Source organism: Rhinoraja longicauda, chromosome 30 (genome assembly GCF_053455715.1).
Source record: "Rhinoraja longicauda isolate Sanriku21f chromosome 30, sRhiLon1.1, whole genome shotgun sequence".
NCBI classification, from domain to species: Eukaryota; Metazoa; Chordata; class Chondrichthyes; order Rajiformes; family Arhynchobatidae; genus Rhinoraja; species Rhinoraja longicauda.
In genome coordinates this window covers 18,875,546-18,891,836 of record NC_135982.1, presented here as the reverse complement: position 1 = coordinate 18,891,836, position 16,291 = coordinate 18,875,546, and the positions used below count along the sequence as shown (strand labels likewise).

Here is a 16,291-nt window from a genome sequence, read left to right as displayed (position 1 = left end):
ACCCATTCCTTCTATCCAGAGATGCTGCCTGTCCTGCTGAGTTACTCCAGCAATTTGTGTCTATCTTCAATGATTCAGACCATAGACTTTATATAAGAAAATAACTGCAGATGCTGGTACAAATCGAAGGTATGTATTCACAAAATGCTGGAGTAACTCAGCAGGTCAGGCAGCATCTCGGGAGAGATGGAATTTCACAAAATGCTGGAGTAACTCAGCAGGTCAGGCAGCATCTCGGTTCACAAAATGCTGGAGTAACTCAGCAGGTCAGGCAGCATCTCGGTTCACAAAATGATGGAGTAACTCAGCAGGTCAGGCAGCATCTCGGTTCACAAAATGCTCCTTCTCTCCCGAGATGCTGCCTGACCTGCTGAGATACTCCAGCATTTTGTGAATGAATACAGACCATAGACTTACTCACCAACGTTTCCTAGGCGCAGATGTAGCCTTCCTTTTATTACCGTTGTCACTCCATAAGGCTTAACAGCACCATGATTTGTGAAATCAGATATGGACAGCGGTACATCTGGGGCATAGTCTGTGTTTACCACCTGCAGTTCATGGGATACCTGGACTGCAGAAAGACCGTGACGAAGTAAATGCTGCAACAATAAGATGTTATTATTACTCTAGTATGCCCAACTTTGCAAAACATGTGCAATGGGAGTTCCACTGAACTTTGGCTTGTATTTTGTAGTCAGTGATTAATGAACAGCAGCAGCTACTTGTTCATGCCCAGAAACATTCTAAGGTCTTTGGCACCAAAAATAATAGAATTATTTGAGTTACTAGAAAACCCATTTCAAGAATGGACCTATGTGAAAAGGGCAGATACTGCCTTTGGTAAACCAAATAGATTGAAATATTCTCAATATGTTTAGATAAGTCCGAACTACAAAGTACAAGTTAGGCTAGGGATTGAAAGCACACAGAGGTTTCAATAAGTCGGCTAAAACTAAAACACTGTTTAACTTTGGCACACCTGGATCAAGGTTTGGTCATAACCCTGTATCTGTCAGCCCAATCCCTCCCATTAGTCTGAATCTCCTTTCTCAAGTAACCCTAAATTCCAGCTGCAATCTCACCTTCCTTTCTTTTAATCCAGAGCATACAACAATTTTATTTATCATATGATCATAAGACATAGGAGCAGAATTAGGCCTTTCAACCCATAAAATCTGCACCGCCATTCTATCATGGATGATCTATTTTTCCCCTCTCATCCCCATTCTCCTGCCTTCTCCCGTAACCGTTGACACCTTTGTAAGCAAGGCATGTACTTTAAACAAACTTTACTTTGCCTTCAATGCAAAGTAAAATGGCAATTCACGCAACAAGATATTAGGGATGCCGTGAGGCGGATGGAGATGTACATAGATTCAGTAATGGAATTCCAGAGTTCAGAACTTTAGCTGTGGAAGACACAGCTACCAATGATGCAGCCATTAAATGCAGGGTTGAGCAGAGGAGGAGATTACAGAAAAACTGAGGTGAAATGACATTGAAGTTTGAAAGTAAGGATGACACCGAGATTTGCTATCAGAGCTGCTGCCTCACAGTTCTGGCAACGCTGGCCTCCAGTGCTGTCAATGTGGTGTTTACATTTTCTCCTTGGAACTGCAGGTGCACAGGTTTCTTCACACAGCCATAAGAGATGTGCGCTGGAGGGTTAACTGGCCATTGTAAATTACAATGTGTACAGTATGTAGGTGGCTGGGTGAATGGGTGCTCGATAATTTGCCCAAACTCAGGGGCTGATTTTCAAGCTGGGCGAGTCTGATGAGGACGGAAATTTAAAAAAAATAAAGTGCTTGCTTCACCAGAACTACTTCCTCCAATTTTCTAACAAGTTCAGTGAATGAAATGTTCAAAAGTAGCCAGATGTAACATATTGCCATGTATGCCAAATACTTCATTTTTTAAAGAAGTCTCAGCTATCTACAGCACATGGCTTGGAACGATTAACATGGGACATTTGCCATTATGAGGTACTCTGCGTGTCCAGAGCTAATGTCGTTTTGTGATTCTTGATGAATCTTTTTGCATTGTCAGATATTCAGTTGGACAGTTCAATCAACAATAACAACATGCTTAGACAGCAGCGTTAGCATCCCGCAGCGGTTATGCTTCTTTTCATCATTACCTTCAGGTCTACAGCAGCAGTGCCGATCAGAAGCAAAGACTCGGCATTCCAGACATCAATCTGCAGTGTCTGCAAGGCCAGGTACTGCATAAACCACCGCTGCTCTCCATACTTCATGAAACTGGGGTCCACCATAAATTTCAGCTCCAACCCTGGGGAATCTGTTGCATGTGGAAAATGGGAGTAAAAAAAAATTCAAGACAGATGTTAACCCCAGTAATTCTCTGGTCAGTTAAATAAAAACTAGAAATTCAGTAACATAATGCTTTCTTTTAAAAGCATTTAAGAGGTTGTTGTCACCTAAAATTGGAGACTGTGGAAATTATGATTTAAAAAAATGAGTCCCTTAATCACTGGCAGTGACAATACAAATGGAAATAAAGAAATGGTGGGCAAGTTAAATTATCATTTTGAGTCACTGTGTACAGTGATGAAGTGACTGCTGAATTCATCGGAAGCAGCCCACAAATATCTAATGACTGCTGTGGCATGAACTTCCCTCTTCTTGTTGCACAGATCAGATCAACATTCTGAGTGAACCAGGTGCCAATATGAAGAGTTTCTTTTTCTTTACCCTGGCAAATCTCGCCAGGGTCATTTTATTGTCATTTAATCATGCTCTATAGTATTGTGTAAAGTTATCATTTATTGTAAACATGCATAGGGTAGAAGTTTGAAATTAAGTCCCACACATAGCAAATTAAACTAGAAGAGAATCATCAATTTTTAATACATGATGGGTAGGTTTCTGTTAACCATGGGCTAATTAATATATGATCTCATTGACTGTAAAAATCAAGTTGAGTCGCTAAATAATCTCCTCTAGATTCTCTTAAGCACATTTTAAACGTTTCTTAGCAAAGTTAGCAAAACATATGTTTTAATTCTGACATCCCAATGGGTAGAATGTGGAACTTCCTCTTACAAAGCATTATATTTGGATAAGATGCAAGCTATTGATTCATTTAAATGGAAGCTAAATGACGGTATGAGAGAGAAAGAAAGAAGCAGAATAATATATTTCTGAAGAAGGGTCTCAATCCGAAACTCTTCTTCTCTCCAAAGATGCGGCCTGTCCCGCTGAGTTACTCCAGTTTTTTGCATTTATCTTCGGTTTAAACTAGCATTTGCAGTTCCTTATTTTTTAAGGCCACCAAAGCAATGTGGGAAGAGGGTCATGTGAAGCATAAATGAATGGCCGGTTTGAGTGCCCAAGACATTTTGCAATACTCACCGATACTCCCAATGCCATTTTTATTGTGTGGTACCAGGATGAAAGGCATGGAACTTGCAGATCCCTTTTTTTTCACCTTCACAAGTTGCAGCTGCTGGGTTGTAACTGGTGGAAAGCGATAAAACTGAAAGGTGAAGTAGACTGATCTTGGATGATCACTTTCCCAAGGTACCCTGTGAAAAAAAATCAAACACCGAAAGCTTACTAATGACGTGGTATACTAGTGCAAGTTAGACATAGTACATCTTACGTGGCAGCCTCCTGCACACACGCGATAGTTATCCTCCATTTATCTTCCTTTTAAATTAACCAATAGCTCACATCTTATCCAATCAATCCTTAATTTACTGATTTGAGCAGCACCATTTTTCATGAAAAGTCCAAAAGACAACGTAAATATAAAATTCTGATTGGCTCTGCATGAAGCAAATCATTTGCCCGAGCTCTGTCCCTCTTTGGCATTTTCCTGTCATTTTCTATGGTCCAAAGAGTCAGGATAAAAGGAATGAAGACCTGTGTTATCCAACAAAATAGCAACCCTTTTCATGTTGTCATTAACATTTATGGGGATACACAAGAAGGGATAATCCAAGTGGAATTGGAGGTCAAATGGAGAAGTATATTCCCAGATTTCTATTTTACTTTCTTAAAATGGGCCTCTACTAAAAACTAATGCTATGTACCTCTCCTTGACCTCTGACGACTGAGCTGCTTTGAACAATGGCCAAGGGCTGAAAACAAGAATGCAGTTTGTTCTTTTTTATAATTCTCCCTCCACATTCAAAGTCTTTGCAATGAAATGGAAGTATCTTTAATCCACATTTAGACAAACACTTCATTGAAAATCAGCTCAAATTTGACAATATTTATTTACATACGATTAACTAATACACCCAATTATCTCCTTTAGATTTGACCAATGAATCAGAATACCTCTCAACTAATAAAGTTTCAGGTGAGCTCTACAATATTCAACAGTCTTTAAGGCGGCACGGTGGCGCAGCGGTGGAGTTGCTGCTTTACAGTGCTTACAGTGCCAGAGACCCGACCATGACTGCTATCTGTACGGAATTTGTACGTTCTCACCGTGACCTGCGTTGGTTTTCTCTGAGATCTTCGGTTTCATCCTATGCTCCAAATACGTACAGGTTTGAAGGCTAATTGGCTTTGTAAAATTGTTAATTGTCCCAAGTGTGTGTAGGATAGTGTGAATGTGCGGGGATTGCTGGTCGGTATGGACTCGGTGGGCCGAAGGGCCTGCTTCCGCACTATATCTCTAAACTAAACTAAAATCCATTCTATGATTGACTGCTTGAAGAAGGCTTTCAGCAGAGGGTGCTAAAAACAGGGGGGAAATTATTTTAAAATCTTCAACAACCATATAACAACCTGATAACAGAGAACTGAACAGATAAATAGAAAAGCAAATATTGTCGTTGAAATTGTCGTTGAAATTCTTGTTGTTGAAATTCTTTTCAGTAATATATATATATTAGATGGAGCTTGTCAGCCTGGGAAGGCAGTCCATCTAGGAGAGGGAAAACTCTGATCTAAAACCTCCACGGCCTTGTGGCCATATCCAGTCATAGAAAAGGCTCCAGGAGTAGTTCGAAGTTGAATGGAAAGAGTTGCCATACTTCCATATTCCTCTCCCCTTTCACCTATATCGCTGCCTCAGGCTTTACATTTAATTCCTCTTCTTTCCTTTTGTCTCCTTTTCATCTCTAGCCTTTGTCACTTTCCCTGCCAACACCCCCTCACCTGTATCCACCTATCACTTGCCAGATTTTATCCCACCCCCACATCTCTTCTCCAGCTTTGTCCTCCATAACCCTCCCAACTTCCATTAGTCTAAAGAAGAGTCCCAACCCAAAACATCACCTGTCCATTCCCTCCACAGTTGCTGCCTGCACCATCGAGCTCCTCCAGCACTTTTTGTTGCACAAGATCCAGCAACTGCAGTTCCTTATGATATCTTACAGTAAAGGTTACTTAGACTTCTTTTGGTTGCATACAATTCCAGACCTTTCATTATGGGGATCTCATTGGAACGTTAGCCCACAGAGATGCAACATATAGGCCCACCACCGTGTGAACACACCCTGGTGTCCATCAACCAGGTCCCAGCAATGGTTCCGATAGCACCCCGCTGCCTTGCAGGTAAGGCTCAGAACAGCCAAAGACACTGGACCTGGAGTCCCTGCAGGCGGTCAACTAATCCCTTGTGCAGTCACCTTCGGGCAACTCCTGCAACCAAGTAGGCCCCACACCTACCAATCATACATTTCCTCTGGAATCAGTCTACTAGATTGAGAGGGGAATGCAAGTTTGTGTTGGCAATTATCTGCCCAGGCTTGCAACCATGCCAAATGGAGAGGACACTTCACTTTGTAGATTATAGTGGGGGAAAACTGCCTGTCAAGGTCAGGGCTAGTCAGGATAGGCACAAAATGCAATCACAGATGAAACATATGGATGTGGAGAGGATGTTTCCACAAATGGGAGAGTCTAGGACCAGAGGTCATAGCCTCAGAATTAAAGGACGTTCCTTTAGGAAGGAGATGAAGAGGAATTTCTTTAGTCAGAATCTGTGGAATTCATTGCCACAGAAGGCTGTGGAGGCCGTCAATGGATATTTTTAAAACAGAGATAGATAGATTCTTGACTAGTATGGGTGTCAGGGGTTATGGGGAGACGGCAGGAGAATGGGGTTAGGAGAAAGAGATAGATCAGCCATGATTGAATGGCACAGTAGACTTGATGGGCCGAATGGACTAATTCTGCTCCTATCACTTCTGAACATTTCCCTCTCTATGTCTCTATGTTTCTACCATCATCTCTTGCACATGGACGGATGCCAACACACAATATTACATTCTTACTGAAGTAACTCATTTTAATTTTTTCAAAACCGTTAATCAGAGCAAAAAATCAATAACTGAGGAGGGCGATATTTAAAATGAATTATCTTTCATTTAATATCCTGGAGTTTTAAACATTAATGTAAATCAATTTGTCTACGAAATATCAATTAATAAAGAACAAAAAAAGTTTTGTAGGAAAAACCATTATCATCAATTCAACAGAAGCAGCACATTAGCCATTGACAGACATTGGATCTCATAATTATCTGTAGACGAGATGCTTTTTCCCTTCTATTTTGAAGTAATACTCCCTCCTATGAGATATATTACTTGCAACACCAAGGTGGGGTTGAAGCCCATAGTGTTGGATGGAATAGGTACAGAGGGAAGTGGTCGGTTAACAAGCAGCGTGCAAGTAGGTCATTATCTGACTGACAACCTACAACTAATGTGGTAACAAAGGGAACAGTGCAGCGACCGCAAGCTTTTACAATGTATCAGTGAGTTGGACGAAATGAATGCAGGGAAACCAAATTTGGGGCAACCAAAAAAAAGTGGGAGGTGATTAGCAAAGAGGATACTGTTTACAGAGAGACATTGACAGGTTATGTGAGTGGGCAAAAGTTGCCAAATGAAGCATAATATAGGAAAATGGGAAGTTGTTCGTTTAGGAAAGAGCAGTATTATTTAAACAAAAGCATAGAAAGCTATAGTACAGTGAGATTTATATGTCCTTATGCATTAAAGACAGATACTTAGCATGCCAGTGCAGTTGGTAGTATGGAAGGCGAATGGAATGTTGACTTTAATTTCAAAGCAGTTGAAATATAAAGTATGAAAGTATTATTGCAACTGTACAAGACACTCCTGAAGTCACATCTAAACTATGGCCAATATTTCTGGTTCCACATTTAAGGAAACATACAATTTCATTGGATGGGATTGAAGAAATGGTTCACTAACATGAACCTGGGGGAGTTTTGAAAAATGAGAGGCATCATCTTGGACTAAGTGATATACCCTTTATCCTGTATCTGTACGCTGCGGACAGCTTGACTGTAGTCATGTATAGTCTTTTCGTTGACCGGATAGCCCGCAACAAAAAAGGTCCAATATTGTCTGCTTTTATTTCAGATTTCCAACATATCATATCATATCATATATATACAGCCGGAAACAGGCCTTTTCGGCCCTCCAAGTCCGTGCCGCCCAGTGATCCCCGTACATTAACACTATCCTACACCCACTAGGGACAATTTTTACATTTACCCAGCCAATTAACCTACATACCTGTACGTCTTTGGAGTGTGGGAGGAAACCGAAGATCTCGGAGAAAACCCACGCAGGTCACGGGGAGAACGTACAAACTCCTTACAGTGCAGCACCCGTAGTCAGGATCGAACCTGAGTCTCCGGCGCTGCATTCGCTGTAAAGCAGCAACTCTACCGCTGCGCTACCGTGCCGCCCAATTCTGCAGTTTTTTTGATAAGACCGATTTTGAAAAATGACAATCAAATCATTTAAGAGCCAGCAACGTTTTCCTCATTTTCCACATGTTAACACCTTAACACAAACACCTACAGTAACAGAAAGCTCCCCGATTACCATGTTGGGGCATCAATCTAGGTTATATGCTTCTGTCTTTGAAATAGAATCTTATTTATTGAGCTCTTACTCAAAAGCAAGACTGATATCTAGCTGGCAAACCTGGTCCCTCATGAATCATTTGCACATAATGTGAAAAAGAAACTCAGAAACTATAAAAAGAAGCTACTTTTATTTTCAACTTTTTTTAGGTGATTTCTGCTCATTGAGCTGCCCATCAAAAATTGCCCCAAAAGGAACTCATTGCAGGTCCTCCCCATGTTATGAATGAATATTGTGACTTTTAGATAAAGTTTTTAAAAGATAAATATTAACAATGTCTCAATCAATCGCTCAGTCCGCCTGGATCTGGATCTCCGGGTTGCCAAACACTTTAATCGCCTTCCCATTCCCACACTGACCTTTCTGTCCTGGGCCTCCTCCATTGTCATAGTGAGGTGAACACAAATTGGATGAACAGCACCTCATATTTTGCTTGGGCAGCTAACATCCCAGCGGTATGAATATTGATTTCTCAAACTTCAAGTAACCCTTGCATCCCCCCTCTCTCCATTCCTCCCCCACCCAAGTCATACTAGCTTCAAAGTCATCTTGTTGAGTCTCAATGTCTGCAACTCATTTTCACCTAGTCCCTAGCTAACAATGGCCTGTTTCCTTTATCATCATCACTTTTTTTACAATTCTCTCATTCATTTGTCAATCTCCTGTCCCCCCCCCCATCCGGACCAAACTCAGATCCTGGGGGGACAGGGCTTTCTCCATCGCTGCTCCCACCCTATGGAACTCACTACCCCAAACCGTCAGAGACTCCTCCTCACTCACCACATTCAAAACATCACTGAAGTCTCACCTGTTCAGCACTGCCTTCAACCACTGACCGTCACCTCACCTTCTGTCTCCTTTTTCTGTTCGTTTACTTATTTATCTATTTATTCACTTCTCTATGTTCTAGTAATCCCTGTAAAGCGTCTTTGAGTGTTCGAAAAGCGCTATATAAATGTAATGCATTATTATTATTATTATTATTTTTTGTTCTATATCTCTCTATATCACCATCTATATCTCTCATTTCCCTTACGCCTGACTCTTAGTCTGAAAAAGCGTCTTGACCCGAAACGTCACCTATTCCTTTTCTTCAGAGATGCTGTCTGACTCACTGAGTTACTCCAGCTTTTTGTGTCTACCTTCGGTTTAAACCAGCATCTGCAGTTCCTTCCTACACTTACCAATGTCTAAGTTTGCTTTCCCATTGCTTACACTATTTTTTCTTGATTCGGTTATGGAATTTGGGCATTACCATTTATTGTTCATCCATTATCCCTCTTGAGAAGGGAGTGAAGATCCATCTCCTACAATTGATTCTTGTGATACCATTTCAACACCAGTTAAGATTCAACAAAGTCGCTGAAGAATTTTAGTTTCACATGAGGCTAAAAGAATTCCTTCCCTGAAAGGTTTTGGGAGATTTTTCTTTTGTTGTTGCAATCCCATTGCTTCCTGGTAACGAGAAATAAATTAGCTTTATATTTTTCAAATGAAAATTCTTCAGTTGCTGTTGTGACATTTGATATCCCCGATTCATATGGTGCCGTGACTCCGAACTGTTCTTTAAATTTAGGCCAAGGTTTGGATTGGTGACGTTTGACTAATAGGGTTTTACAAAAACTGTGAATAATGTTTGATTCTTGTACATCACATTTACATGATGAAAGTCAGTGCATGGGTTGCTCCAAAGGTAATGATCACTTATAATTCTAGGTTTCCATTGCCACAAACATTACCTGCTGTAAGCCAGGAATTGCAGAATTATCTCGTTGCACTGAAGATGATCTTCTTCTTCCATCCGTAGATTCATGCTTGGCAGCTTTTCTGAATCAATTACCGCTGCCAGTTCATTTTTATCATCTCGGATCTCAGGAAAGCCAAATGCCTGCATTTGTGCTAAAGCTGCCCTTGAAATCACAGTGGTTGTCCTAGGAATCAAACGAAAACAAACAGTAAATACCAAAATGGCGAATGCACACCCACATGGTGCTTGGATTTGAATCCATTTCACCCAGAAAGATAAAAATCCCCTTTTAAACATCCTCAGATAAATAAGGTCCAGAATGCAAAATCTAAGTAAAAAAGGCTTGGAGCTCAGCATCAATAGACAATAGACAATAGGTGCAGGAGGAGGCCATTCGGCCCTTCGAGCCAGCACCGTCATTCAATGTGATCATGGCTGATCATTCTCAATCAGTACCCCGTTCCTGCCTTCTCCCCATACCCCCTGACTCCGCTAACCTTAAGAGCTCTATCTAGCTCTCTCTTGAATGCATTCATAGAATTGGCCTCCACTGCCTTCTGAGGCAGAGAATTCCACAGATTCACAACTCTGACTGAAAAAGTTTTTCCTCATCTCAGTTCTAAATGGCCTACCCCTTATTCTTAAACTGTGGCCCCTTGTTCTGGACTCCCCCAACATTTGGAACATGTTTCCTGCCTCGAACGTGTCCAACCACTTAATAATCTTATACGTTTCGATAAGATCTCCTCTCATCCTTCTAAATTCCAGTGAAAACAAGCCTAGTCGCTCCAGTCTTTCAACATATGACAGTCCCGCCATTCCGGGAATTAACCTAGTAAACCTGCACTGCACGCCCTCAATAGCAAGAATATCCTTCCTCAAATTTGGAGACCAAAACTGCACATAGTACTCCAGGTGCGGTCTCACTAGGGCCCTGTACAACTGCAGAAGGACCTCTTTGCTCCTATACTCAACTCCTCTTGTTATGAAGGCCAACATTCCATTGGCTTTCTTCACTGTCTGCTGTACCTGCATGCTTCCTTTCAGTGACTGATGCACTTGGATACCCAGATCTCGTTGTACGTCCCCTTTTCCTAACTTGACACCATTCAGATAATACTCTGCCTTCCTATTCTTACCACCAAAGTGGACTAAGTGGTAAGTGAGACTAAGCTGACAGAAAATAGAATTATAACCACACATTGGCAGTGGGAATGTTTCACTGTTTCAGTATTTCATTCAGTAATTATGCATGTAATGTAAGGCTCATTTTTAATGACAAACTTATTTGGTACTAAGTAGTCCCAAAAACTCAATTTTTTAAATGAACTGTTAAATAACATAAATAACAAATTGACATTTATTCTTTAAATCAAACAATAATATCCTCCCTTTTTCTGAGGTGGTACAAGTGACATCTGTATTTTCATTAATAGATGCTTATTTCTAGTCGGTTAAAACAATAGCAAGTTAAAAGGTCCATTAAATCTGGCCTATGCAACAATTGAAGAGTTCTTGCTTTTTTACATCTTAAGATTTATGTTCTATAGAGTTTTACATATTACATGAGAAAAGTCGATGAGAAATCATTCCCCTCTACAAACTTGCTCATGTGTGACATGTGAATGTTTTCCCAATTGCTCCCACCAATGGGACCAAATGCTTGCAGAATTACAATTGGGTAAATCTAGCTGGCTAGAGTCAGTGGTTCCAGCTGTTACTTCCAGCACTCTGCCTTTCAACTTCTGCACGTGGTCTGAAACGAAGTGTCTAAAAGGTGGCATGGTATTAGGGCACCGATGGTGGAGCATGGTCTTGCTGGAAGTCCCTGCATTACACTGGGGAATCACCTCTCAGATACTACCCCAGATAGGATATAATCCAAACATGGATTGATTCTAATATGGTTTCTATGTGTTCCCATTGTGCCTGAAATTTTGCCGGTTGAAATCATGTATTTGGAAGCTATCTCAGATCCTAGATCTAGGCTATCCTGCATGGGTTATGGTACCCCAAGTGTTCTTGGAGCTGTCCTCAACTAGGCAAGTTATAGATAGTTACAGAGTTATACAGCACGGAAACAGACCCTTTGGTCCAACTCGTCTAAGTTGACCAAGATGCCCATCTAAGCTAGTCCCACCTGCCCCGTGTTTGCCCAATATCGTTCCAAACCCTTCCCTCCACACACCATTCTACACATAAGTGTAAAATGATTCTAGCTACGGTCTTATAGATGGTGAAAAGGCCCCATCCCTCTGCAGATTTCAAATGACACGGAGCAGATAGGAATAAGGAAAATAGATTATCTTATGCAGATCTTAAATAATACAAAGTAATTGCCAACAGCTATGCTTCTGCATTACTAAATTGAAGGGATATCTGACAGCAAGGTTGCTCAAAGATTTAGTAAGATTTATAAATTCTATGACCGTTTTTCTATGGAAATCATTCAATGTGTGATTGTTTGCATTAGGCTGGTTTATATATATTACATATTTAAACATCTACTAGCACAGGGTGGCACAGCGATAGAGTTGCTGCTTTACAGCGCCAGAGACATGGGTTCGATCCTGTCGGGTGCTGCTGAATGGAGTTTGTACGTTCTCCCTGTGACCTGCGTGGGTTTTCTCTGAGACCTCGGGTTTCCTCCAACACTCCAAAGACAGACAGCTGTGTACGCTAATTGGCTTGTTAAAATTGTAAATTGGCCCTGGTGTGTGTAGGATAGTGTTAGTATGCGGGGGTCGCGAGTCAGCGTGGCCTCGATGGGCTGAAGGGCCTGTTTCCACGCTGTATCTCTAAACTAAATTAAACACTTGTTTAAGTGTACAGTCTGAACCTGCTTTTGCCCCTCCCCAGCCTTCGGTAGTGTAGGCACATGCCTTCAACTTGTAAATACCCATGGTCCCAGGAGCTCAGGTCAGAACAATGCTTTTGTATTGAGCAGAGATATTGAGCAGTCCTGTAAATGTCAGCACTGGCTGTCTGACACAAAGATATCTCAAAGAACTACATGATCAGGCTTTTCCTTGCAAATGTTTTAAATTCGTTTATAAAACACTTGGTATAATTTATAGTCAAACACCCTCAAGGAACAAGTTACTGAATGATTAGTCTTGCACTGGTGACATTCTGGTTGAATTTTCTGCTCTAAAGTGAAAGAACATCTGAAAGTCTAGCATTAATATAGCACTTCATCATCTTTCGCATAAACACTCCACAGAGCTTTGTACATGAATAACTTAGAAGAAATCAATTCACAGTCAGATTCAGATCCTTTTGCTAATGTACACATCTTCATTTAAAGGTTTTACAATTCCAGTTCCAATCTGATTTAAAATACATGTATTAAAATTTGCCTTTCATTATTTAATTCACCCACTTTGTTCAGATGTCCTTGACTGCTATCAATCATTTAATGTGAGCAATAAGCATGGTTACAATGTATTATTTGCAGCTTCCTACTTATATTTTATGAATACCATAAATAACATGGGATTCAGAAAAGATGCTCTAACTCTAATCATCCATGACTGCAGTGGACAGTTGTTTTATTTGTCACCTTCTGTTTACTCCACCTTTGCCTCACTCAAATCTGTCAAACAAATTCACCATTTACTCTGGAACTTACTTATTCGCCTGGAAACACTTATTACAAAACATTAATTTAGTGTAGGAAGGAACTGCAGATGCTGGTTTACACCAAAGATGGACACAAAATGTTGGAGTAACTCAACTAATTGGAGAACTGCCAGCAGTGTCACACCTGAAACACTAGTATCTCTGGACAGAAGGAATGGGTGACGTTTCAGGTCGAGACCTTTCTTCAGACTGAGAGTCAGGGGAGAGGGAGACACAGAGATATGGATCGCCAACAAGAATTGATTCAGCAGATAACCAGTATTTATCGTGGAAGCAAAATATGTTGGAACCACTCAGGAGGGCAGGCTGCCGCAGTGGAAAGAGAAACAGACAACATTTCAGTTGGAAGACTTTTGTCAGAACTGGGAAGGAGAGAGATGATCTTGTTAGGCTGCAAGGACGGTGCTCCTTCCAGTTCATTGATCCAATATTATTTATCCCCATGGTCACCCCAGTTTTCTTGTTCATTGAACCCAAATTGTTTACTTCCATTCACCTCGAAAAACTGGTCTTAACTGTTTCTTTGTTCTCTCCCAGCTAACTAGCTTTTAAACCTTTTATTACACTTCCCTTAACACCACACCATTTCATCTCCCCTAGCCATCGTTTATACCGTTCCTTGTCAAAAGTTCTCTAAAAATACATGCATCAAAGCCACAGCAATTCATCAGTATAATGGCGCCAACTCAAAGAATAGTCAGATTTTACTAAGCATGGATTTTCTTTCTGAAATGTTTCAAGAAAATATTTGATGAAATGTCCATCTGATATTAAAACGTCTTAGAAAGCTGATTTAATATATATAATAATTCATTGTGACAGGATCAAAATCTCACTAACCCTAACCGCATGCCTCCAAACTATACATATAAAACTCACCTTGTTGCTCTTCCTCCATCAGATGTACAGTGCTCATTTCCTTCCTTTTCAACATAAACTGGAGCTCCTGTGTACAATCCAAGACCTAGCTAAATAATTCTTAGTACAAGCAGGATTACATCGTATCTCTTTATTGCACTTGTGTCTATTTAAAGAGAACCTGCTGACGTCAGGTGACCAGACTCCAAAGCTTTGAAATGAACTGCTCAAGCACCTTTACAGACAGTGTGAAAACTTGCCATGAGTGCTTTTACTAAAACTTCACTGTTGCCGAGATGCTCACTTAATGAATGTTTCAGGGGAGACACTGCTGGCAGCTCTCCAATACTGGAAAGGTCAGTATAGCATTGAAAGCCACACAGTGTGAAACAGGGAACATGACCATCTGTTGGGAGCCAACACCCACAGTCTTTGGAGACCCCACATCTCACAGGTATGTTGAAGCACTTCAAGAGGCCGCTGGTCACACTGTCCTGGCCCAGATTGTATGAACGGTGCTGAAGTGAAAATGGTCAAGAGCTTAAAGCTCCTCGGTGTAAATATTACCAACAATTTGACCACATGAAGGCCACACCCAGGAAAGCACACCATCTTTCTCGGAAATATTTCAGCACGTTTCCAGCAACTCTTACCAATTTCTATAGACGTATCCCATCAGGATGTATCACAGCTTGGTATGATAAACACTCTGCCCAAGACTGCGAGAAATTGTGGAGTTGTGCATGCAGCCATTCATTTATTTCAAACTTAGTGTATGGTTCATTTTATCATTATACTATCAGTCACCAACATTTCTAGTCATATAGCATGGAAATCGGCCCTTTGACCCACTGACAATCAAGCTTCCATCTGTACTAATCCCTTTTTTTCTCCCCATATTCCTATCAACTACTCCAAATTAATTTCCATCTATAATATGATTCTACCACTCAGAATTTACCACTCAGCTACACACAAATGGCAATTTACAACCTGCATGTCTTTAGTATTTGGGCCAAAGCTGGAGAATCGAGGAGAAATCCACAGAGTCACTGGTAGAGCATGCAAACTCCACACAGACAGCACTGGAGGCCAAGATGCTCCCGGATTGCTGGAGCTGGAGGCAAGAGCTTTACCAGCTGTGCCACTGTGCTATAACTCTCAATTTTATCTTTGTTCATAGTTCATTACTCCTCCCTCTAGGAGGCCTAGAGACGTCTTAAAACCTTAAGCGATCATTCCACTGAGCATACAAATATTCAGGTATCTCTTACTTTAAAATGTATAATGTTTTATAAAATACAATTGGACAGATACATGGATAAGAAAGGTTTAGAGGGATATGGGCCAAATTCCGACAGGTGAGATGGGTGTAAATGGGGCATTTTGGAAGGCATGGGTAAGTTGGACCGAAGGGCCTGACTCTATGACTTTCCCAAAGCACCCTAGCAATAGATTTTGGTTTGTTTTAGGATGCAATCTTATGACTCAGGATCATATAAAACAATATAAAATAATGAAAATAAAATTAGAGATAATATGACACTTTTCATATTGTAACTTGCTCCTAATGTATAATAAACGAGCAACCTAAACTATTCTTCAATCAGTCCTTTTAAACCACCATTGCTCCTCAAGCACTGTTTGCTCAGTGGTGTACAATTGTACAGCTCAGGTTGTACAATTTCCAAAAAAATAGTTGGTCCACACAGATATAACATGGAAAGCCTTAAAATGACATTGATCTTGTCCAAAATCATCCATAGAAATTCTAGAAATCTAGAAAGATCGAGAGAGATGGGCCGTCCTCATCTGTTGTTCCTAAGAATCAAACCATAAAGATATCTACAAATCAACCAGTGGTTTACTCAGTTTACTGATATAATCAGTTTAGTTTATTATCACGTGTACCGAGGTACAGTGAAAGGCTTTTGTTGCACGCTATCCAGTCAGCTGAAAAACAATACTTGCTTACAATCGAACCATTTATAATATACATGATATAGGAATAACGTTTAGCGCAAGGTTAAGCCAGCAAAGTCCGATCAAGGAAAGTCCGACAGTCCCCAAAGAGGTAGATAGTAGTTCAGCACTGTTCACAGGTTGTGGTAGGATGATTCAATTGCCTGATAACAGCTGGGAAGAAACTATCCCTG

General features: G+C 40.7%; 1 protein-coding gene across 3 annotated transcripts in view; it reads right to left on the bottom strand.

The window, feature by feature from the left end:
- Positions 1-16,291, bottom strand: part of nphp4 (nephronophthisis 4) — a 196,680-nt gene that overhangs the window by 51,542 nt on the left and 128,847 nt on the right. For all 3 annotated transcript variants that reach the window (XR_013549174.1, XM_078425576.1, XM_078425577.1), the window contains 4 exons: positions 9,628-9,819; positions 3,378-3,550; positions 2,144-2,304; positions 422-602 (listed from right to left, as the gene is read on the bottom strand). Coding sequence is in view for 2 of the 3 variants with exons in the window: in XM_078425576.1 (XP_078281702.1) it covers positions 422-602; positions 2,144-2,304; positions 3,378-3,550; positions 9,628-9,819 (707 nt within the window). In the remaining variant the exon portion in view is untranslated. The remainder of the gene's footprint in view (positions 1-421; positions 603-2,143; positions 2,305-3,377; positions 3,551-9,627; positions 9,820-16,291) is intronic.